This window comes from Lepidothrix coronata, unplaced genomic scaffold (assembly GCF_001604755.1).
Source record: "Lepidothrix coronata isolate B3197 unplaced genomic scaffold, Lepidothrix_coronata-1.0 Scaffold90, whole genome shotgun sequence".
In the NCBI taxonomy this organism is placed as follows: domain Eukaryota; kingdom Metazoa; phylum Chordata; class Aves; order Passeriformes; family Pipridae; genus Lepidothrix; species Lepidothrix coronata.
In genome coordinates, this window is record NW_016690270.1 from 2263994 (window position 1) to 2287152 (window position 23159).

Consider the following 23159-nt stretch of genomic DNA (forward strand, 5'->3'; position numbering starts at 1 on the left):
GTGGAGGCACTGGCAGCACTGGCTATAGACCCTAAAGGATGAGTTGCCTGATTGAGTGGAGGACTGGCACTGCCAAGACGTGCTTGTCAGGCAGCCAGCACTAGGGAAATGAGGAAGGAAAGCATGGAAAGAACGAGTCATCGCGTCGGGAACATATGGGATGGCAACGTGCAGTGAAGGACAGCAGCCCCCACACTCCTCGAAGAGCGAGTGGAGACCCTCATGAGTCCTCACAGAGCGTTGAATTAGTATTGTAAAGGACATCAAACAGCATCACTTTCCTCTGGCTCCAGGGATGGAGAGGGAGGAGGAACAGAAATACTATTTCTCGTGCCAGATAAGCTCCTTGGCAAAAGGTGACCTGCTAGTGGAGACTGCAGCATGAGGGGCCCACAAACAGAGCCAGAGAGATCTCACCCCACAGGATGAGGAAGAGGCGCAGTGCAAAGGACAAGGGAGGATCACAGCGATGTGTGACATCACTTAACATTTGCCAGGTGGTCTCCATGTGTCCCTTAACTCTAGACAAGCTCTCCAAGCACAGGATGCTTCTCCTGGCAGAGAAGAGCAGGTGTGGCAGCTGCCAGGATGTGGCTGGAGCCAGCACACGGCACAGCACGGCCTTCCCTTTCCTAGGCAGGACGCAGCAAAGCCAGGCCAAAGCAGATGCAGCAAGCAAAGCTCTCTGCAGGGCACAGTTACCCTCTTCCCATCTGGAACAGTGAAACCAGATGACCTGCTGCCTCTGACTGCCACTACCCCACACCATCCTCCTCACACCCCTTCCCTGAGAGCTCATGGGGAGGCGGCAGTTCCCTTCAGTCAGAGCTCCTGGGAGAGGCTATGGAAGATTGTCCCCTTTCTGCTGGCCTCACATCCTCTCCTGACCTAAATCACTGTCTGTCTCACCACTCACCAGTCACACTGTGCTGCTACAGCCAATTTTGACAAGGAATTATTTCCACTGCCACTGGGTAACATGTATTGGGCTTTTCATGCTGGTGGATGCAGGCCACAAGTATCAGGATCTGAAGGATTTGGGACCACTTTGGGGAGACACAGCCTTGCTAAGGGATGGCCTGTGTCCCCGGGGAACATGTGTGTGAGCCTGACACAGGCAGGGACAGAGCAGTAACAGGAGCCCAGGCAGGTGAGAGGAAGTGTTGCCCTAATTGAGCATAAAATGACCACAACCGCAAAGGTTTTCTATGGCATTAGTGGCCATTTTGAGCATCTTGGCAGGCACTTTCTTCCTAAGGCAGATTATTTTCTAAACAATGACAGAGGCTGTTACATGAACACACCCCTGAACAATGTCGTGCCTGCATCATCCCGCAGAAGAGAACCTGTGTGGTCCCTGGGGACGGCACTCCGACGCTTTCTCTTCCCCATCCATTGTCACAGGGTTGCTATGACGGGTAAACTCAGAGTTTGGAAGCTCAGTTGAAGTGAAATGTGAATCCAAAAGTTCAGAAAACCTTTTCCCAAAGCTTAGTCAGGAAACTAGGATGGATATCTCAATAGAACAGACTTTCCCAAGAGATTTCCAGTAATTCTTGGATTAGGACTTATGTTGTTATCTCTCTTATCAAGCAGGACATGTGTGCTCATGACAGATGAGGGCTAGACTTTACACCTGCTAGAGGCATTAATTACAAGAGAAATCAGAGCTAGTGATTATGTTTTGAGATTACTAGAGGTCCTTAGTATTTACAAGGGAACACAGAAAACCTGAACTCAGATTGCTCTGCCAAGGCCTCTCTCTCACTCGGGAGTGAAATGGTTTGGCTGTCCCGGACGTTGAACTTGATTAGTGTCCACAACAAATGCAGTCAGAAGCAGGACTGCAAGGCTGCTTAGCGTTGCTTTTCAAGGACAGCTTTGTTGCCCAATATCCTGAAACAATATCCTGTTTTCCTCACAAGAAAAAAATTCCTAATGGGATTAATATCAAATCCGTCTTTTAAAGGAGAAAAAATGCAGCAGCACAGAGCAGGAAGAAATCCTTTCCACTTTCTATAAGATGGAGAAGCAGCAGGAACTGGAGCAGCAATGCTATCCTATGGCTTCTAATGTGCCCGTCCAGCCCATGAGTGTTCTGGCAGCTCCCTGCTCACCTGAGCTCTGCCATCCTTGGCCCCTTGTTTTGTGCATTGCTCTAAAAGCCAGACATGCCTGGGGCACTGTACATCAGTGCCAGATGAAGGACACGCTCTCTGGCTTCATTCATCCCAGCGGCGCTGGGTCTCCTCAAAGGAAACTGGAAGCCTCTGTCCCGGCTGGGATCCCCTGCAGCACTTCCCACTGCCTGGCCCCAGCAGAGCAGAGCCCTTGAGCCCAGATAGGATCTTAAAGAACAGCAGAGCCAAGTGGCACTTTGAGTTTGATCCAAAATTGCCCCTTTGAATTATTATTTATCTTGTTGTCTACACAAAACAAAGCGCAGGCCTCTCCCTGCTCAGTCACACAGAAACACACGGATCAAGGGAGCCTCCCACCCACTCGCTCTTTGGGTTACGGTGTCTCGCCTCAGAAGTGGGTGAAGGAGTTGGTTGTAGTGCCTGGTCTTTTATCGAGTGCACCTGGTCCATTCAGTGCCTCGACATGCTCGGAGCACACCCGTGACCGCGCGATGGAGGGGCAGCGGTTCCTTTGATATGGAAGTGCTCGCATCTCCCTGCAGCTGCTCCGTCTCCATCTGTGGAGTGTCACTGCTTATTCCCTTCTTTCCCTCCCTTGGCTCCCAGCACCACTACACCGCTACACCACTCTTCTTTCGGCTCTAAAACAAATTAGAGCATTAGACATGCGACCCAGAAGACAATTAGCGTCATTAGGCAGCAGGAGAGAGCAGCTGGAGAAAAACATTCCCAGGTAACAGTCCGTTTGTGCAGGATTTGGGACACATGGGGAGTGAAAAGCAGTGGTTACATGGCTGCTACGGGCTGGTTTGCATCCAGAGGGTGAGGAATTCTGCTTGGAATAGGGACACACTTCCAGCAAGGGCCTCTTCCATACACTGAGGCATTGGGCATGCAGGGCCTGTGCCTGTTTTATCCCGGAAAGCCAGATTTTGAGGGGAATGACTAGAGCATCCAGCTTGTCCACATCCCTGGGCACACGGTAGCTTGGGGCACGGGGCTGGATCTGGCAGAAATAATTGTGATCCACCAGAAATGCCTTTTCCCCGGCAGTGCATCCCTGCTTTCATGGGAGTGCAGCTGCCTGTGAGGCCGGTGACAATCAGAAATGTTCTGGTGGATGTCAGGATTTTAATTTTAATGGATTTTTAAGCGCCGATGGGTTTGGATATAGACACTGTGCAGCGTTCTGCACCCGAGGGGGTCAAGGGCCCCCAGAAATGGTGCCAGGATCCCCAGGAGCAGGTTCAGGACTCCCAGGAGCAGGGCCAGGGACCCCAGTGGTGGGGCCAGAACACGCTGAGACCAGGGCCAGGGCCCCCAAAAGTGGAGCCAGGACCCACAAAAGAACAGCCAGTGACCACAAAAGTGGGGCAAGGAGCCCCAGGAGTGGAACCAGGGCCCACAAGAGTGGGACCAGGTACCACAGGAACAGGGCCAGGACTCCAGGAGTGGGGCCAGGACCTCTGTGAGTAGGGCCAGTACCCCCTGTAGTGGGGCCAGGACCCCAAAAGCAGGGCCAGGACCCCTGGGACTGAAGCCAGGGCCCTGGAGACTGGAACCAGGACTCAAGGAGTGGGGACAGGACCTCAGTGAGAAGGGCCAGGACCCCGTAGGAGCAGGGCCAGGACCCCCGAGAGTGGGGCCAGGAACCCCCAGGAGTGGGGCCAGAGCCCCTGGAAGCAGAGCCAGGAACCCCTGTAGTGCGGCCAGATCTCCCGGGAACGAAGCCAGGATCCCTGGGATCAGGGCCAGGACCCCCGGGAGCGGTGAAGCGGCCGGGCCCGGCAGTGGGGGAGCAAGGGGCACCCCTCGTTCCTGACCCCGCGCCGAGTCACCCCGTGGGACAAGTTTCAGGGAAGTCCCGCTCTGCCGCTTAAAGTCGCGGCGGCATCCGGCCCGGCCTCCCGGCACACCCGGTCCCGGTCCTCGGTCCCGCCGGCACCGGAGGCCCCGCACGGGGCGGGCCCCGCGTGGCCGGGGCGGTACGTGCCGGGGCTCACGGCCGGGCCCGCCGGTGGCGGGGCCGGGCAGGGGTCGGGGGCGGGGTGGGGGGGCCCGGCGGGGCGCACGTGGCGCGGGGGGGCGGCGCTCGGCGGGACCCGTCCCGCTCCCGCCCCCGGGGCCCCTCCGCCCCTTATAGCGGCGGGGGCGGGGGCGCCCGCACTCGGCGGCGGTGGCGGCACCCGCAGGTAGGGCCCGGCCGGCCCACGTGGCGCGGCGGGACGGGGACGGGCGGGCGCGGGGTTGGGACCCCCCTCCTCCGGCTGCGGGAACCCCCCCAGCCCATGACTCCTGGAGCCTCCCCCGGCTGCTGAAGCGCTCCGGCGGCTCCGCGCTGCCCGGGGCCGGTGAGGGTCCCGCGCCGTTGCCGGGGCTCGCGGCCGCCGCCGTGGCCGTTCGGTTCGCTGGCGGGTCGGTTACACCGCGGCGGTTCTGCCCGCGTTGGATCCGCCGCTCCGGGCCCCCCCCCCGGCTCCCTCAGACCCCCGGGAGGGGGGGAAGCCGTGTTTTTGTCCCCGCTCCGGGGTGGCCGCGTGGTGAAGGTCCTACACGCGCCCTGCCCCGACCGCCCCCGCTCCTCCTTCAGCGGCAGCAGCGCCCCGGGGATCGGGGATCCCCCCGCGCCCTTCTCCCGGTGACCGACGGGGCCCGGGCCTGGGGGTGGCTGGCGGTGGCCTTGGGGGTCCTGGGTTGCCCAGCTGCCCTAGGTGGAGTTTCCTTGCCCCAGAGGGGGTTCCCCTGGGCCGGGGAGGGGGGTCTCTGCCCCGGGGGCTCCTTGTCGTGTCCCCCCCCCAGCGGGGCCGGGCCCAGCCCCTCAGGCCGCTCCCCGGGCGCCTCCGCGGGACGGTCCCCGCGCCATTTGAGGGTGCTCGATAAGCGCTCGGGGTGCAGGGAAGGGGCGATTACTGCGTGTGTCTGGCGGCTGATAAAGGCAGGGAAGGCCCGGCAGCCGCGTGGGAACCGTGTCCTGCGGCTGGGGGTGAGTTTAGGGCTCTGGGGTGCCCCCCGTCCCCATGGGGAGCGCTCCCGGAGCCCTCAGCCCCTGGCCGGGCTCCACATCGCTCGCACCAGACCCGGGCGGCTCCTCTGGGCAGGTGCTCGGAGCTGGACCTCGGGCGCTCGAGGCCGGCCGGGTGGTTGATCCGCCCGGGTCCCTCAGCGCCGTGATCCGCTGCTGGGGTTCGCGGGAGGGACCGCGGGGCTCCGGCCCCGGGAAAGGCGCCTTTAACGCCTGTTTCTGCCTTGTTCAGGGAGGAGGAGAAGGAGGCGGTGAGGTCCCGACGGTGCCACACGTGTGTGAGGCGCACACCTGCGCTCAGGTGTGCGGGTGGGCTGTCACTCGGCCGCTGAGGTGTTGCGGTGATCGGCAGCGGGAAGGTCGGACCCTCGGAACTCGTTGGTGACTGGTGGTCGCTCACACTCGCTCCGTAACGAGGGGCTGTCGAAACGCTCCTCAAGCTGGCACCTACTTGCTCTGTTTGAAGCCCAGTGGCCTCTGGCAGGTGTTTGCTGGCCTCGGAATGAGATGTTTGGGGAGCTGCATGCGGCTGGGCTCCAGATGTGCTGTTGGGGTGCTTTGCCCGGGGTGGGTGTCCTGGCTCGGGGCAGAGCCCCCAGATGTGTCACAAAAGGGTGAGCAGTGCTGGAGGGTTTGGAAGCTGACCTGAGGAAAAGGGATGAGGGTGAACAAGAGGATCAGAAGAAAATTGTGGGTCACTTGTAGCTGCAGGAGGAGAGGTGGGCTTTGTGTCCTTCCCTGGGACAGCAAATGTTCTGAGTGCTTCGGAACACTTTCTGCAGGCTCACACCCTGCCGTGCAAGAGCAGGCCCTTTGCACCAGGGTTTCTCATGTTCTCTCTCATGTACTTTAAGTTCCTTCTGAGGAAAAAGATGGATTTTCTTAGTTGCATCACAAGAAACCAGGTCTAATTATTCTGTTTTTGTGCCTTTCTGTGAGCCTTAAGCCTTTTTGTGGTGCACAGGCATCCCATTTTCATGCTAAGTGAGGTAATTTAGTGCTGGCTGATTCTCCTGGGTGTTTTTGCTCTGAGATTTCCTTGGCTGTGTTTGGAAGGGAAGGAGCAGGGCTGAGAAATGGGCCGGGGGAGGGAAAAGCTGGGATGTGCTGGGTGTGGAGAAACCCCCTGGGCTCCTGTTTGGTAGCTTTGTGGGAAGGGGCTTTCTCAGTCTTAGATGAATCGCTGGGGTGAGTGATCTCAGTTTGCACAGGCAAACCTCCCTGCCCCAAAGTCGTGGGGTTGCCTGTGCCCGTCCTGGCCCCTTAAGGAGGTGTGAAGCCTCCTTCCCTTCCAGGAGGTGTTCCCTACAAAAGGTGTGAATGGTCGCCTGTGCTTTCTTTTGGCTCTTACTTTGCACGGTTGGCCTGATTTATCTGGCAGCTAAGGTGGAAAATACCCAGTGACTTTCATGCTGTCATTTTATATCTCCTTTATGAGGAGTTGAAAAGCCGCACGTAGGCTCGGGGAGGCGAGGTGCATGTCATTAAGTGCTATAGTGCAAATCTATTGTTGCACTTTTATGGCCTTTCCTATTTCCTTCTCTGGAATCAGCCTGTAACAGTGACTGTAAGAAAGTGGGAACCTCTCACCGGCTGACTCACTTTCAAGCATGCCCTTAGAGCCGCTGCAGTGTAGTTGCAGTTGTACTGTAGCCAAAGAAAATCTGTGTGGAGCTGTATTTAGTTGCTGAAACCACAATCACCCGCGTGCTACTGGTGTGACCTCCTCTCCCACCTCCATGCAGGTGCTGCCTTGGTCCTCAGTGTGAGTCTCCCACCTCCATCCTGGTGCTCCCTCATCCCTGGTTTGAGGGCTCAGAGGCAACAATCATGTGGGAGCAAAGCTCAGGCTCCTGCTCTTGGGGGAGAGACAGTTCTGTTTGGACAGTGATAACTGTGACTTTTGGGGGGTTTGCAGCCCCCTGCTCTGCCAAGACACCGGGAGCTGTCCCTGGCTGGCAGTGTGGGTGTCTGATGAAAGAATGCCGGTGCTATTCCGTACCACATTTTTCTCATTCTGAGGATTTCCTGGCGGGCACAGGGTGTTCTGGGAGCGTTCCTGAGCACTGCTGGTGCGGGGAGGATCAGCTCTGTGTCCTGGCAGAGCACGACTCGTGCTCGGGGTGGGACTGTGAGACCACATACAGGGGCTGAGCACCTCCTGTCCCCTCCTGAGACTGGGGGACTTGGCTGGCAGCTGGTGCTGTGGGAATACTTTTCTCTAGGAATATGGGCACAGTTAGAGAAGGGGATCTGCGTGCTGTGCCTGGAGCTGAAGCCAATGTGAGCCCAGAGGACACGCAAGAGCTGCTGCACATAATGTTCTTGTAACCAGCCTGGCCACAGGGTTTTGGGTCAGAGTGCTCTGGGAGAGCTGTGGCCACAGCCAGGCTCTGGTGTAGAAATAAGCTAGGCTTTTGACTTGGGCTTGTTGGTAGCTTGCTTAAGCTTGACTTCATGCTGGAGTAAGGTGCTTGGTCCTTGCTCAGGCAAGCTGAGCCCAACTGCTGCTAACAACCAGGCATGGCATCCCTGTATGGGAGCTCCTCTGGTGGGCAGAAATAGCTGCTCACTCGATCTGATTGGTTATTTTTCCCCAAAGCTGCTGATAAACCATCCCAAAATCTCACTTTGCAGGGCAGCTCACAGCCTTTCACAGCCTATGCTACTCTGGGGAGCATTTTGGAGGTCAGAAGGCTGTGTTTGCCGGAGAGAACCGTGGTGAGTGTCCAGGGAAGGTCTGTGGTGAGTGTCCAGGAAGGTCCATGGCAGGTGTCCAGGGAAGGTCCATGGTCCTGCCCGGCAGGGTGAGCAAGATGATCTGTGCCTCTGCAGGCCGGAGCTCGTGCTGGCGGTGGAGCTGGAGGAGGGCAGCTGCCAATGCTGTGCCCCGTGGCGTCTGTCTGTCTGTCTGCATGTTGGGCCGGCAGACCAGGGCGCGTCTGGGGGTGCACTGGCCGTCCCCGGTGGGGAGAGACACTGAGCGGGCCCGGCTGCTTCTGGCCTAAACCTTGAGCCTGCCCGTGCGGGCAGCCGGCCTGGAGCAAGCCCTGCCCGTGCTGCTGACCTCACCTCACCCCGGCAGCGAGGGCTGGGGCTGAGCGGGGCCTCAATCGACCATTGTCTTGGTGCAGAGCCCTTGGAAGCGCCGGGGAGTCACGTAGGCCATGTGCTGCCAGGTTAAACCCCGGCTGTGGGGGCTCGCTGGAATTACAGCTCTGTGCTTAATGCCCTAAACCCGCTTAAAACCGGTGAAAGTGGTGTCTCATTAGCTCCTGACAATCTTGATTTCGTCTTGTTTCTGGCCAGAAAAGGGCCAAATTTGAAGCTATAAAGTGTTATTGGCTGTGGACACCTTCATTTCCCCAGCATGAGATCTCGGTTTAGTTTCAGGGACCAGAAAGGGATGCCAGGAGTCTGCCAGCTCCCAGCGTTGGACAAATGTCCCATGGGATGTTTATGGCCCTGTGCTGAGCACTGGAAGAGCCTGTTGTGGTGAGCTGGGCTTGGGAGATTCTGCTGGGAGGGGTAGATATGTGTCAGGCTCTCCTTTGGCTTGTGCTTTGGGATAGTAGGAACAGGCTCCCGGGGACCAGTGTCTCCGCTGGGGGCTTGCGGGAGGAGTACCCCCAGGGAGTGGGATCTGTGCTGCTGGTGAGGGGCAGCTTTGTGCCCATCCTGCCTTGTTTCAGTGTTGGCATTCCCAGGCCAAAGGCCGGGTCCAGCTGACAAAAGCACAAGGAGCCCAAATGGCCGCTGTATAGCTGGGACATCCCTGGACTTCTTTTTGCCGTGGAGATCCCACTCCATACATTGCTACATCCTGCTCTGGAGCTGGGAGAGTGCAGAGGAGCAGAAGGCAGGGAGCAGAGACAGTAGGGCTGGGATGAGTCACTGTGGACTTCACACCTACCAAGGTGTGCCGGGTGAGCTTCTGCCGGCAGTGGCACAAACCTGCGTGGACACTGGGATAGGAGTGGGCTGTGGGAGCAGGAGCTGGGGCTCCCTGGCTGCCCTGCTCCATGGGAGCAGGAGCTGGGGCTCCCTGGCTGCCCTGCTCCATGGGAGCAGGAGCTGGGGCTCCCTGGCTGCCCTGCTCCATGGGAGCAGGAGCTGGGGCTCCCTGGCTGCCCTGCTCCATGGGAGCAGGAGCTGGGGCTCCCTGGCTGCCCTGCTCCATGGGAGCAGGAGCTGGGGCTCCCTGGCTGCCCTGCTCCATGGGAGCAGGAGCTGGGGCTCCCTGGCTGCCCTGCTTCAGGTCCCAGGCACTCTGAGCATGGGAAAGGCTTTGTGAGTTTACACAGCAGCAGATGCCATGAGTGTATGCCCTGAGCAGGGAAGCTTTGAGCTGGAGGGATGTGCGAGCAGAGGCAGAGGTGTGTTGTGCTCAGGCACAGCCCCTGCATGGGTGGGGGACGTCCTTCTTCCTCTGACCCCAAAAAGGAGTGGTGTGAGGTCACTTTCATAAAGGCTTTGCCCCAGAAATACTTTTCGGCATTTGCAGTGCTTTATAAATGTGAGCCTCTATCTTTCTGTGCTGGAGTCCTGCCAATCCAGGCTTTGAAAAGCGCAGCAATTTGCTGCATTATGTAACTAAAAAGTCTTGAAATCATCCTGTTCCAGGCCCCTTTGGAGAAGGGATAACAGTGCCTGTGCGTGGGACCTCGGAGATGGAAGGGCTTTAGTCTCCTGTGGGATCTGTTTCGAGGTGATACCGTCCTCGTTGCCTCCATTCCTGCTCTCGATATCGCCGTGCAGAGGAGGGTGGCTGTAGGCTACCCATTCCTGTGGATTAGTCAGGACTTCAACAGGGAGCAGATGTGATACTCACACTCATTACTCGGTCTCATCAGTCTTAATTACTGCAAATACGGTTATTTTATTTCCTAATAGGGCAAACTGTAGCTGGCTGCCTGGCAGCTGTGAATTTGATTTCCAAACACGTCTTACACGTTGCAGCTCTTCCAAAACAGAGCTGGAAATGTCATAACTATGTTCTGAGTGGTTTTTTTTTTTTCCTTTTTGCAAAGGGGAGGAATCTTTCCAATTAGGCTGCCTGCCTTACATGTGCTTTGTTTTCTTTTTCCCTCGCTCCTTTGAAACTATTTCTGTGTGGAGGCAAGGAGGAAATCAGCAAGAAGCCTTAATGCGGTTGAGAATGAGGTTTCTAAAACTGGTTTTTCTTAATAAGGATTTTCAATGAGTCAGGGAAAAGTGTTGTGGCATGCAGAACTCCCCATGTAAACCCTCTGGCGTCAGGCTTTGGGAATCTTGCTTCATGGTCTCAAAACCTTGTTCAGCTGAAGGTTTTTCATTGTGCCTCAGCAATGCAAGAGAGGTCATGTCTAACCCGCCAGAGGCCTTTTATTTTACAGAGAGATGCCACCTCAGCACCCACAGGAGGAGGAATGCTGCTTGCAGGGGAAGAACAAATAGGTGAACCAAGCCACAGTCATTCCTGAGCAGTTGAGCTCCTCGGGAGCAGTGGTAGAATTAAACCAGTTGTATGTGTCTCAGGAGCAAAAGGGAAAAATCTCCAACACCTCATCTGCACCCCGCCAGCCTTTGCCTTGGATGGCTTTTATTGCCTGTAGTTTTAATTAGTGCTCACAAGTAGATTGTATTCCGTGCTGGGAGTTTTTATAGCCAACACCTGGTAGTTTCAGCTTTTAAAAAAACGTTTTGGATAAATCAGTGTGGTTGGATGAGGCTTTAAGGTTCACTGAAGGCCATGAAAGCTCAGTGTGACTCAAAGCAAGAGGTGGTGGGAACTCCAGTGTGGGGAGGGGATGTTCAGCAATTCCTGGTGCTCGTGGTGGGTGGACTGCTCCATGTCCAGAGAGGCCAGAGTGCATCAGGAGCCTCTGGCACTTCCCTCCCTGACTGCTGGTGCCAGGTGGGTGCCCACAGATATGTTGGCCCAAGGATCTGCCTGCAGCCAGATCCCAATGTGGGTCAAGCTATCCCTGAGAGTCCCAGAGAGGAAATCAGAGGAAAAAGTCTGTGGCTCCCGGGCATAGTTCAGCTGTGGACGTGCCAGGGGCAGCGTCTTGTCAATGATTCCTTTGTTGGAGCGGCGGGTGGCTCGGAGCTGCTCGTGATGGTCATGTGTCACACTGGCCAGGATGCAGGAAAATACCCTGCCAGCGAGAAACCAGTGTCTGGGTCGGGCTAAACCAGTCTTAGCAGCTTATGGAATCTGGCCTCCCGTGCTTTGCTTCCTCTCGCCTCGCGTGGGTCCTCCGGGGCATCACCTGAGCACGGCCAGGTGTCGGGTGGCTCTGGCAAACCCGGTGCTGTATCAGGTAACTGCTGCTGGTGCCTCCGGTGCCAGGGGGGAGCGGGGTCTCCCCGTGGCTCTGGGCTGTGCTTTGGGTGGGACACCCTGATCCCGGCCTTGGATGCGTGTCGGGAGTTACATGGAGCGAGTGAAAAGGCAGGCGCCTGCAGTGCTGTGGTGTGTGCCCAGGGGAAGTGCCAGGTAGATGCTGGCATGTCAACAGCCGTGGATGAGATGGTAATCGCCGTGAGCTGGGGCGGATTCGTGCTATAAATAGGAGGCTGCACCTCTCAGAGCCAGCACCACGCTGCTTTGAAGTTGTCGCTGTGCCTGCTGTGACCCGACGAGCTCTGGAAAAGGCTCTCTGGCTCCAAGGTGGCTTTTTTTCAGCAGCAAGCTGCAGAGTGAGGGGTGGGCTCTGGTGAAGGAGCCCAGTGTCCCCTCCTTGGCTGATGGTGCTTAATATGGGCAGGGTGATCTCTGGCTGGGGAGGGCCGTGGTGCATCAGAAAGTGTCTTCTAAAACCCCTGGGGGTACACAGGAGTTCTGGGGTTGGTAGCCATTCCTGTTGCTTTGCATGTTGTGACCCACGTTTGTGAGCAGCTGCCCTGGTTGTGGTTCCTCCCGGGATGGCTCATGCTGCTCTCGGCTGCTGGAGCAGCCTTGGTTTGGAGGAGCTGTGCCTCCGGGGTGTGATCCAGCTGTGCAGCAGCTGCAGCGTGGGCCTGTTTATGAGCAGCCCGACCCTGCTGGCCTCTGGATCGCTCCCAATCAGCCTCTCCCTGCTCAGCCTCTCCAAGGGGATTCCACACTTCAGCAAGACTGTGTGACATTTCCCCATTTATTTTGTTCTGTAATCCCTTCTGGTTTCATCTTTTTAGGTGAATTGTTTTTTATGCTTTGGTGCTTTGTGAAACTCACCTTTCAGTTGGGGAGAGGGGTTTGGATGCAGCTGGGTCAGGAGATGCCCTGGCAGGGCCAAGTCCCCTGGGAATCAGGCTCTGCTGGGGCTGCTCCCTGTGGATCCACCTCCCCCTTCCCTGGCAGCATACAGGAGCCTTCCCTGGTCACTGCTCAGGCTAAGTTTAGCTGCAGGCCCTGACCTTTAGGGGTGATGGGTGTGCTGTGACACCTGACTGCTCTTTAGCAGTCCTGGCCCATGTATGGGGACTTATTTCAGTCACTGTGCCTGCAGTCGATAACCTGGGTGTGCTGCTCCTGCTCCAGGTGGCCTAGGGCTTCCTGGGATATTGAAGTGCTGGGATTTCCTGGAGATGCTGTGGGGGCTCTGCTCACGCAGATGAGCCCTGGCTGCTGCTGTCCCAGACACTGCCTGGCCTTTCCAGTGTAGGTCAGGGTGTCATATCTTAGATTTGACCCTTACAAATACATACTATCCAGGGCTCTTAAAGGCCAGCTGCAATCCGAGCGTGTGTTTTGGGGTGGCCCAGTGCGCCGGTGACCCTCAAGTGCTCCCACCCCTCAGATCAGCTCTCCTGGAGGTGGTGGGGGCACTGGTGCTGTGCCAGCCTTGGGAGCAGGGCTCAAGCTGTGCAGTTGCGTGCCAGGAGCAGGGATGCAGCGTCTGCTCTCAGCTGAGGCAACACTTTGTCCCTTGCAGATCTTTGAACCCCAACTGAGTCGTCGCCAACTTGGTTCAAGATGCCACCGCCCGTCGGAGGCCCCGTGGGATACACCCCTCCTGAAGGAGGATGGGGATGGGCCGTGGTCGTCGGAGCCTTCATCTCCATTGGATTTTCCTATGCCTTCCCCAAATCCATCACCGTGTTCTTCAAAGAGATTGAGGTCATCTTCAATGCATCCAGCAGCAAAGTCTCCTGGATCTCGTCCATCATGCTGGCTGTTATGTATGCAGGAGGTAAGTGGGCTGGAGGCAGCAGTGCTTGTGCTCCTGTGTCACAGCATAGGATGCTGCTCTGCTGCTGGGGCTGGTGATGCCCACCTGGCCATAGTGAAACAACCAAAACTTTGCTAAAAGTTGAAATTCTCTCCTTATGTGAGAGCAAAACCTCCCTTAATGAGTTTTCTTGAAAGAAGTTGCTCAGAAAGTTCTATTTAGTGCCCAGAATGCAAAAACCGGGTTAATCTGTCCTCCTCTGCAAAGCCGTAAGTAAAATCTTTCCGGGGAATTATGACTTGTGTAATTCTGCCCTTGTCCTTGTTACAGTGGGCTATGGACTCTGTGTCTGCTCCCAGCACCCTCCTGAAGGCCAGGGAGCTGCTGTGCCATGTGTGGGAGCCTCACTCCCAGGGGCACTTTTCCTTTAGATAAGACATTGATTTTTTTTTTTTTATTATTATTTTTAAATTCAGCCTACAGTGGGTCTGTCTAGGGATTTGTCCCCATTTTCTGGTGAGCTCAGCTGTGCTTGGAGTGCACTGAAGCCTCGTGCTGCCTTTTCCTCCTTGCTGGTGCCGAGCAGTGTCATGAGCAGCTTGTGCTGTTTGAGGATTGCAATGTGCACTGGAAGTACAGAGACATGAGCAGAATAAGGCAAACCCACTTAAACTGAAGCAGCTCCCCTCCCCTGCCCTTCAGCAACTGCCTTTTGAAGGCTTTTAATCCCCCAGCCGTGTGCTTTATGCTTGTCTTTAATGGGTGAGGAGCAAGCAGGGCGCTCCTGGTCTCCAGACCCCAGGGTCTTGTACCCGCCTGCAAACACGGCCTTGTGCTGGGCTGAAAGAAGCTCTTACTGGGAGCCTGCTGTTGTGGCCACTTCAGAGGCAAATGGGAGCTTGTCCTGCTGCCATCCCCAGCTGGCGAGGTGCCCGCGGCCTCGCTGCATTTGTGCATCCAAAGGAGCTGACGTCAGCTCCCGGCTGAGCACGAGGCTTTTCCTTTGGAGGGAACAGGCTCTGCTTTGTCCTCGCTCAGCCAGCGAAGCGACCAGCACATTTCCCTGCTCCGATGTTATAACAAGCTTGTAAACCGTGTAACTGCCTTAATGAGACCCAATCTGGGCCATTCCTCCTCTCCTAATAGATCAGAGCTGGTTCCTCTGGGTGCCCTGAGGGCAGCACTGGCTGGAGCTGCCTGGCAGCAGGGGTGAGAGCTGCCTCCTCCAGCCCTGGGGTTGTGGTTGTCCCCCTGTCCCCCTTTGTCCACACTGTCACTGTCTTTCCTGCCCCCATTGATCTGTTGCCATTAAATTCCAAGAACTGCTGGTCTTGAACCGCTTGCTCATAGGCTGGTGCCAGGGATGCTGAAAGTACCCCAGACTTGCCCAAGTGCTTTTTTTTCACCCAGAGGGTGGTTGGGCACTGGAACAGGCTCCCCAGGGCAGTGGTCACGGCCTCAAGCCTGACAAAGCTCAAGGAGCCTTTGGACAACACTCAGGCACATGTTGGGATTTTTGGGGTTTTCCTGAGTGGGGCCAGGAGCTGGACTTCAGTGATCCTTCCTGATCCTTTCCAACTCAGGATTTTCTGTGATTCATCCCCCAGCTGCTGGACCACAAGAACATGCTCCTGCCCCACTTGTTCCTGCCTGAACCCAGACTCTTTGCAGGGTCTGAATTGCACTGGAGCAATAGGACACCTGGCACTACCCAGCTGGGTAGTTTCCTGCTGGCTGTCCTTGGATCCTGCTGCTCCCTGGCTGGATTTACTGGAGGGGAGGCCATGGGTGCTGTTAGACTCTGTCCAGGGGCATCATGTTTCTGAGTTCAAGGTCCAGTGCTGAGCAAAGTGCTGAATGCTCTGTGGGGAAACCTGTGGGATTTGGGTTTATGTGGCACCTCCTGGGTGCTGCTGCTCCCTCTCACGAGCCCAGGGCCATGACCCATTCCCATGGGACCACACTGGATGCTGTGGGGCTGGGGGCAGCCTCTGCAGCTCCAAGGCCTCTGTAACCTTCTCCAGGCTGTGTTTAAACTGGGCAAAAAGGTCAAGTAGCATCTGAGGATCCATGAACAACATGTTGACAACCTCTCTGTCTGTTAATGGCAAAGCGGGGTCTGTTAATATTCACTGGATGAACATCCAGTCTATTTAAATACCTTTTAGTGTCTGTAGAGCATGCTTGGCAGTATCTAATCACTGTTTGCTTTGGATTAAAGCTCCTGATAGTGAAGCACTTAAAAGAGCAATTGGGTCCTGTTTGCCTTAGGGGTAGCAGTGAAAACAGAAGCACCCCTTCTCCTGGGGCAGTGCTGTTCCTCCTGTGAGCCCTGGGAGCTTCACTTGTGCCCACAGAAGATGCTTCCTCACAACTTTGTCTGGTCTTGGTAAGAAACCTCTGGCTGGAGATGGGCAGTTGCTGTGCAGTTGCTTTGCTGCTGAGACCCCAGCCTGTGGCGGGTAGGTGGCTGCAGGCAGGGCAGAGGCCACAGCATGGGGCAGGTGGCTTCACCCTGTCCCAAACCCCTGTTTTTGGGGGGCAGCTGGTGCCTAAGCAGCTCCTGTTTCAGCCCACAGAAGGGAACTTGCTCAGAGAAATCAAAGTTTTCTGTGGTCTAACTAATTCCTACTCTTGTGGTGGTTTAGATTAGATATTAGGAAGAAATTCTTCCCTGTGCACAGGTTACCCAGAGAAGCTGTGGGTGCCCCGTCCCTGGAAGTGTTCAAGGCCAGGTTGGACAGGGCTTGGAGCAGCCTGTGGAAGGTGTCCCTGCCCATGGCAGGGAGTTGGAACTAGATGATCTTTAAGATCCCTTCCAACCCAAACCATTCTGTGATTCTCTTATCTCCTCCTGCCCTTACCCCAGTTCCCTCCCTGGGTGAAGCATCCCTGTGTGAACGCTGGAACCTTCTGGCAGCCAAGCTGCAGTGTACCTGTGTGTGTGTGTGTGTCCTGTCTCTCATGCAAAGATAACTCACCTCGGGTGCATTTCCTTTGTCCCCAGGTCCCATCAGCAGCATCCTGGTGAACAAGTACGGCAGCAGGCCCATCATGATCGCGGGCGGGTGCCTCTCGGGCTGCGGGCTGATCGCAGCCTCCTTCTGCAACACGGTGGAGGAGCTCTACTTCTGTGTTGGGGTCATAGGGGGTAAGTGATGGCTCTGCCCCAGCAGAGCAGCGACAGGAGCGTCTTAAACCCAGTGATAATTAAGGAATGTCTATAAACTGGCATAAATTCTGATTTCTGGCGCTGCCTGGTACCTCCCCAGCCGGCGGCAGGGGCTCACTGCTGCTTGTGCAGTTGGGAAGTTGGTGGTCAGGCACTGGAACAGACTCTTCAGGGCAGTGGTGGAGTCTCCATCCCTGGAAGTGTTTAAGAAGCATGTAGATGTGGCACTGGGGACATGGCTTAGTGGTGGACCTGGTAGTGCTGGGTTAATGGTTGGATTCAGTGATCTTAAAAGTCTTTTCCAACCTTAATGATTCCATGATTCTAAGTTGGAAATGGAGCTGTGAAACCCCCACAACTGAAACCCCGCTTATCCCACCAGCCCTTCTGTGGCTCAGTGCCTGAGTCCTGAGCCCCACGTTTCTCTTGCAGGCCTTGGACTCGCCTTCAACTTGAACCCAGCCTTGACCATGATTGGCAAGTACTTCTTCAAGAAGCGTCCACTGGCCAATGGGCTGGCGATGGCAGGAAGCCCTGTCTTCCTCTCCACCCTGGCGCCCGTCAACCAGATGTTCTTTGGCATATTTGGCTGGCGTGGCAGCTTCCTCATCCTCGGTGGCCTCCTGCTGAACTGCTGTGTGGCCGGATCCCTGATGAGGCCCATAGGTCCCAAGCCAGATCAGAGTAAGGAGGCGCAGCAGGAGGCTGGGAAGGCAGGGAAAAAGGATGATGGTGACACCAGCACAGACCTCATCGATGGCAAGAGCAAGAAAGAAAAGAGCTCGTTCTTCCAGACAATCAACAAGTTCTTGGACCTGTCTCTGTTCACGCACAGGGGCTTCCTGCTCTATCTGTCAGGCAATGTGATCATGTTCTTTGGGCTGTTCGCTCCCCTGGTCTTCCTCAGCAATTATGCAAAGAGCAAGAAGATCCCTAGTGAGTCTGCAGCCTTCCTGCTCTCCATCCTGGCCTTCGTGGACATGGTGGCTAGACCTTCCATGGGACTGGTGGCAAACACCAAGTGGATCAGACCTCGCGTCCAGTATTTCTTCGCCATCTCTGTGATTTACAACGGGGTTTGCCACCTCTTGGTCCCCATGTCCACCACCTATGCTGGCTTCTGCATTTATGCTGGATTCTTTGGCTTTGCCTTTGGCTGGCTGAGCTCGATCCTGTTTGAGACCCTGATGGACCTGGTGGGAGCTCAGCGGTTCTCCAGCGCCGTCGGCCTGGTGACCATCGTGGAGTGCTGCCCTGTGCTTCTGGGACCCCCTGTGCTAGGTAAGGGTGTGCTGTGCCTGGGGGACTCACTTGAGGATGTGGTTTAGTGGTGACCACTGTGGTGGTGCTGGGTTGATGGCTGGACTTGATAATCTTAAAGGTCTCTTCCAACCTTAACGGTTCCATGACTCTGGCTGTCCTGCCTGGCCTTGCTGAGCCATGACGGGTCCCCCTGAGCAATGGGCAGCCCTTGGCACTGGGGCAGGGGTGAGGAGACCACCCTGGCATCTGAGAGATGGCTGAGGAAGTGGGGGCTGAGCCCCTGGCATGGGGTGGGGGAGCAGGGAATAAAGGAATGTGGGAGAGGTCCTTGCCTGAAGGTGCGGGTGATGGTTTTGGGCTGCTCTTGGCAACATAACCCAAGAGCTGCTCCGGGTTGTGGGGATCTCGCTAAGCTGTCCCCTCTCTGTCCCTCAGGGAGGCTCAACGACATGTATGGTGACTACAAGTACACGTACTGGGCCTGCGGGGTCGTCCTCATCATCGCTGGGATCTACCTCTTCATCGGGATGGGCATCAACTACCGCCTGGTGGCAAAGGAGCAGAAGGCGGAGAAGGCGAAGAAGGAAGGGAAGGAGGAGGAGACCAACGTGGACGAGCCCGAGAAGCCGAAAGAGGCGAACAACGACGTGGCCTCCTCGGCCCCCTCTCCTCAGAAGAGCTCTGAGGATGTTGTCAAAGAGGAGGAGAGCCGCATGTGAGGGACCGGTCTCAATCCCGGAGTGTCGGGGAAGCGCTGCTGCCCTGGCGGGGCGGCCGGGGCACAGCTCTGCTGGCGCTGGGCGGCCGTGAGAAGTGTTTAAACCAGGTGTTCATTTTTAAACGGGCTCTGAGTTGTCTTTCCATCTGTGTTCAACAAAGGTAACAGGCCTACACATGCAGTATCCTCGTGTGTCAGGGGCAGGGGGGGGTTTATAGTCTTGGCTTTTTAACAGTAACATGAATGTACTAATATGTGCCTTACAGTCTCCATATCTAGTCAAATCTGGATGAGCCTTAACTCTAAACTGTGCTTTAGCTCTGTATTCTGCTTGGGGTTGGGGAGGGTGTGGGGGGGTGTATGCGTGTGTTTTGGGGAGTTTTGTTGTTAAAAAGCCATAAAAAGCAGGATACTGGATTTGTTGGAGCACAATGAGCTTCAGGGCCAGCCCTGGATGAATACTGCTTCACACGCTTCTTACCGCAGGCCCTCTGCAGGGGGGAGAGCCGGGCACGGGGCAAGGTGCTCCTCGACCCCCGTGCCCGGTGCCTCCTGGCTCTGTAGGTGGTCTTTAGGTATGTTTTGAAAACACTTTTTAGCTACTGTAGTTCTTTAAAGTCCCTGTTTTTGTAGCTGTTCTCTCATGGGATATTCAGGTTCAAGAAGGACGGCTGCGGTTCTTGCTGAGCAGCGTTACCCGCTCCGGGGCCGTGGCAGCCTGGGTGTGCCCCAGCCTTCCTTGGGCAGGGCTGGAGTCTCCCCTGCCTCCCCACTCTGCCCTGATGGTGCCTCTTTTCAGCCCCATGCTGGGTGATGTGAAATGGGGGATTCAGTTTGGGGTGCTGGCATTGATCCCGCTGCAGGTCTGTGCTGCCCTGTCCCTCCATGGGGTGGGTTTCCACCAGAGCATCTCACCCACACGAGTGTTTTGGGTGCCTGACCCTGGGCAGAGTGGTGGGGCACGTGGAGATGGTACATCCCTGAGACTTTCTGCTTTTGCTCTTTTACCTGTTAGAGAAACCTCTTTTACTTGCTTCTGTTCAACTGAGATCTTCAGGCGGTGGATGCCGAACCTCTCACATCTAGGACACGTAAGGGGGAGGAAAGAATTTGTATGTATTTATTTTTTATTTTTTAGTGTTGGAAAATATCTCAATGTACGTGGAGCAGGTTAATGGCTCTCAAGTTCTAGTACATGTTGATCAGAATTCATGTTAAGAGGCTGAGTTTTTTCAAATAAACTTGGTTTTTTTTTTTTTTTTTTACAATTTACCCATCAAATGTTGAACTTCTTTCGTAGAATCATACTTCTAAGAATCATACAAATTGTGCCAGACAATTTGTAGATTTAGGGTCAGCTTTGGGGAGAGGGGAGTGGGCTGTGGCAGGGCAGATGCTCTTGCTGTCTGTGCTGTCTCCCTCTGAGCTGAGTGGGACCACAGCTCAGTATGGGAGCTGAAACCAAAAGAGGGGTTAAATGAAGGTGGTCCTGAGGGAGCTGTCCTGGGGTCCCTGGACCCCTGGTAGGGTCAGGCCCTGCACTGCAGCCACTCTCCTTATGCTCCCTTGGCTGCAAGGCCACTTTGGGCCTTGCTTTGGTCTAAATCTCACAGAAAGGAAGCTGGGTTGGGTTTTTCAGAGTAACTTTATAAAGCCAACAAATTACTTTGTACAAGAGGATGTTGTACAGTGCTGAACTGTGATATTGTAAAGCCAAGTAACTGTATTTCCAGAGCTGGTGTGTCTGCTGGACCACAGGGATGGGCTCACATCACAGTAACCCAGCCCTGGGGAGCTGCCCCTGTTCTCCTAATTTTTGCAGGTACAGGCAGGTGTGTGGGGTGGGTCTCCAGTGGGGTAAAAATCTCCCAGTCAAGTAGGGGCTGCAGGAGGGGCTGGGATGTAGCCTGAGCTCCTCTGCCAGGTGTGTGGCTGATGCTCTACTGGTCCCCACCCCTCCTGAGCAGGGGGGGGTCCTGTCTGGGCTGTGGTACCACTGCAGCTGACATGGGTGTTACCATAGCCAGCACTGCTGGGAGAGGCTCACAGAGCCAGGGCAGGGAGCCAACCCTGCTGCTAAGGAAAAAAGTGTTTAAATAATTTCCTGCTGCTTGGACGTGGCTGGCCTGGAACACTTCAGTAGTAAATCCCAGTTGTTTTCTAAGGGTGGCCTCCATGCCCTGTCTGGAGCTGGGTGCTAGCCCTGTCCTGGTTCCAGGACCTCCTGTGGGACTGCTCCTGGGATCCAACACTCTGGAAGTGCAGGTGAGGGAGGAAGGTGTGTGTGGGGTCAGGAGGAGAAGCTCTTGCCCTGTATTAGGCCATAAACTCAACTGAGAGTTTATGGCAGTTTATAAACTCTCAACTGAGAGTTTATAAACTGCCCCCCTAATTGGGGCAGAGCACAGTCCTTGCTGTGCCATGGCAGGGCTGACACCACCCCAGGGCATGGACTCTGCCCTGGGCCAGCCTCTCCCACTGGGCAGGGGCTGTCCCTGTTCCTCCTGGCTCAGCTCACAGGAGCAGCAGGGCTATATTTAGTCACGTTATTTCTGTGAGCAGAGGTATCTCCAGTGCTGGGAAGTACAAGAGCTGGGCTCCCAGAGCCTCTCACTGTTGCCTCTACCCATAAACCAGGAGCTAAAATTAGGCACAGGGCTCAGTGTGTCGGGTGGGAGCCCTGACTTTCCCTGTGGTGATGAGTGAGTGGGCAGTGGATGCTCAAACCAGCCCTGTGTGCAGCCTGTGTCCCAGGAATGCCCTGGAGGCTGAACCCATGGCGCTGCTTAACCGGAGCACACTGGGATCTGCTGGGATGATCCCTCTCTAAAGGACCCCAGGACACCCATGGGGACGTGTGAGTGCTTCCCTGCTCCCCAGGCCGGGAGGTGTGAGCAGTGGGAGCATCGCTGGCCAGCTCCCCCCTCGTTCTTCCCCAGGTTTCCTCTGCGGGACCGGCCACGCCGCCTTCCTTCCTCCGGGGGCAGCAAAATAAAATTCCCTTCATAGCGGGCAGAATTGAGGAAATAGTTGGGAGCTAATTCCCGTGCAGTTTGTTTTCCCAAACATGAGAGGTCGCCGGCCAGAAATGCTCGGCAGCAGCTGGGGGGGGTGTTTGGGGGCTCCCAGAGGAGCAGGCGGGTGCTCCAGCTGCCGGCTGGGAACCGCTGCCAGTGGCTGATGGCCGGCGGCAGCCAGGCCGGCTGAGGGTGGGATCCAGGACAAGGCAGGCAGATCCCAGCTGCCCTCCTTCCTTCTTTCCCTCTGTTAGGGAATTTGGGAGGCAGCTCACTGGGTGGCCCCTCTGGATGTGGGCTGGGGAGCTGCTGCTGCCTCCGCTTGGGTGTTGGGGACATCCTCCATCGCCTCCCTGGGGGTGCCCAGGTGCACCCCAACCCTGTGGGGGCCTTGAGCCCATTGCCCAGGTCTGTGGGGCAGGAAGCTCCTGCTGTGGTGCTGTGAGAGGCCAGGCAGCCCCTCAGCCCTACACACAGACACTCCTGGCCTCCTGAAGCAGCCTAATCCTCCTCACAATGCGGCACAATCCCCTTCCTGGGGAGAGGGGAGCTCGGCCCCAGAGCTCATTCATGTGACAAGCATGAGGAGGGGATCTGGGTCGCTGCCTGCTCCCGCTCCTCCCAGGGACTTTATTCAGTTTTTTTGGGAGATTTGGGTTCTGCTGAGTGTGCAGCTCCATCTGAGTGCTCGGGGCTGCTGCTCTGCAAACAACTGCTGCTGTTCCCAGCCGCAGCCAAGGCGCTGGCGGGGCCGTGCTGGGAAGGGAGGGCAGTGCTGGGAAAGGCTCATCTGTCCCACGGCTGGCACTGTCCGGCTGTGACTGCCCACGCTGGCTGGGACAGGGGCAAGGAGAATCACAGAATCATGGAGTGGGTTGGGTTGGAAGGGACCTTAAAGCTTATCTCGTCCCAACCCCTGCTATGGGGACACACAGGAGGACCAGCTTGCTCCAAGCCCCGTCCAACCTGGCCTTGGACATTTCCAAGAAGTGGCAGCGTGGCCGATGCCATCCACATGGCTGCTGCCAGCTGTCACCTTCCTGCTGCAGGTGGGTATAGGGGGATGAGCACAACCCTGCAGTGCCCACCCTGACTCCCATGGAGGCTTTGGGATGAGCCATGGCTGCAGAGACGCTTCCTCCAGCATCACCCAAACCCCCCTGCTTGCAGCTGAGGAGCAGGAGGAACCCACAGGAGGAGCTCATGGTTGTCAGGGAAGCCTTCCCTCTCCTCTTCTTCCTCCTTGGGCTGCCTGTGGGCCAGGGCTGTGTCTGGGCTTGTGCCTGGCACAGGCAGAGCACACTTGTGCAATGAGCACCCTGAATCAGCCCTGAATCAGGCTGGAGAACCCTGCCCGTGGCACAGCACGGGGATGGATGGGCAGGAGAGGGCAGATAGACACAGTCATGGCTCAGCCTTCTCTGCCTGGGCTGGATTCTGTGGGGAAAACCAACAGCCCCTAAAGCAAAGGAGCAGTGCAGGAGACAGATAATCAATGCTGCAGGATGATCATCAATTATTTTCAGTACACATTATATTCTGTTAATGAGAGCCCTTTGCTGTGTCAGAGAGCAGTTCCAGGGGAGGTGAGAGATGCCCCACTGCCACAGAGCCATTCCAGAGGGGGTGAGAGATGCCCTGCTGCCACAGAGCCATTCCAGAGGGGGTGAGAGATGCCCCACTGCCAC

At 56.3% G+C, this 23159-nt stretch overlaps 1 protein-coding gene across 5 annotated transcripts; it reads left to right on the forward strand.

The window, feature by feature from the left end:
• Positions 1–3891: 3891 nt before the first annotated feature.
• On the forward strand, positions 3892–19726 carry SLC16A1 (solute carrier family 16 member 1). Of its 5 annotated transcripts, none has more exons than XM_017821403.1 (5): positions 3892–3998; positions 13065–13322; positions 16309–16452; positions 16906–17754; positions 18172–19726. In XM_017821403.1, the coding sequence occupies exons 2-5, from the start codon at positions 13106–13108 to the stop codon at positions 18453–18455; spliced, it is 1494 nt and encodes a 497-aa protein (XP_017676892.1). In that variant the 5' UTR covers positions 3892–3998; positions 13065–13105; the 3' UTR covers positions 18456–19726. The 5 variants fall into 5 exon arrangements, with proteins under 5 accessions (XP_017676892.1, XP_017676890.1, XP_017676889.1 ...); XM_017821401.1 differs by lacking the exon at positions 3892–3998 and adding an exon at positions 4260–4333; XM_017821400.1 differs by lacking the exon at positions 3892–3998 and adding an exon at positions 4563–4779.
• The last annotated feature ends 3433 nt before the right edge of the window (positions 19727–23159 follow it).

Excerpts from the sequence above, each read along its gene's own strand:
- SLC16A1 (XM_017821403.1), top strand. The coding sequence starts at position 13,106 with ATGCCACCGCCCGTCGGAGGCCCCGTGGGATACACCCCTCCTGAAGGA. Across the intron at positions 13,323-16,308 it reads GGCTGTTATGTATGCAGGAG|GTCCCATCAGCAGCATCCTG; the intron begins GTAAGTGGGCTG and ends CTTTGTCCCCAG. Across the intron at positions 16,453-16,905 it reads CTGTGTTGGGGTCATAGGGG|GCCTTGGACTCGCCTTCAAC; the intron begins GTAAGTGATGGC and ends TTTCTCTTGCAG.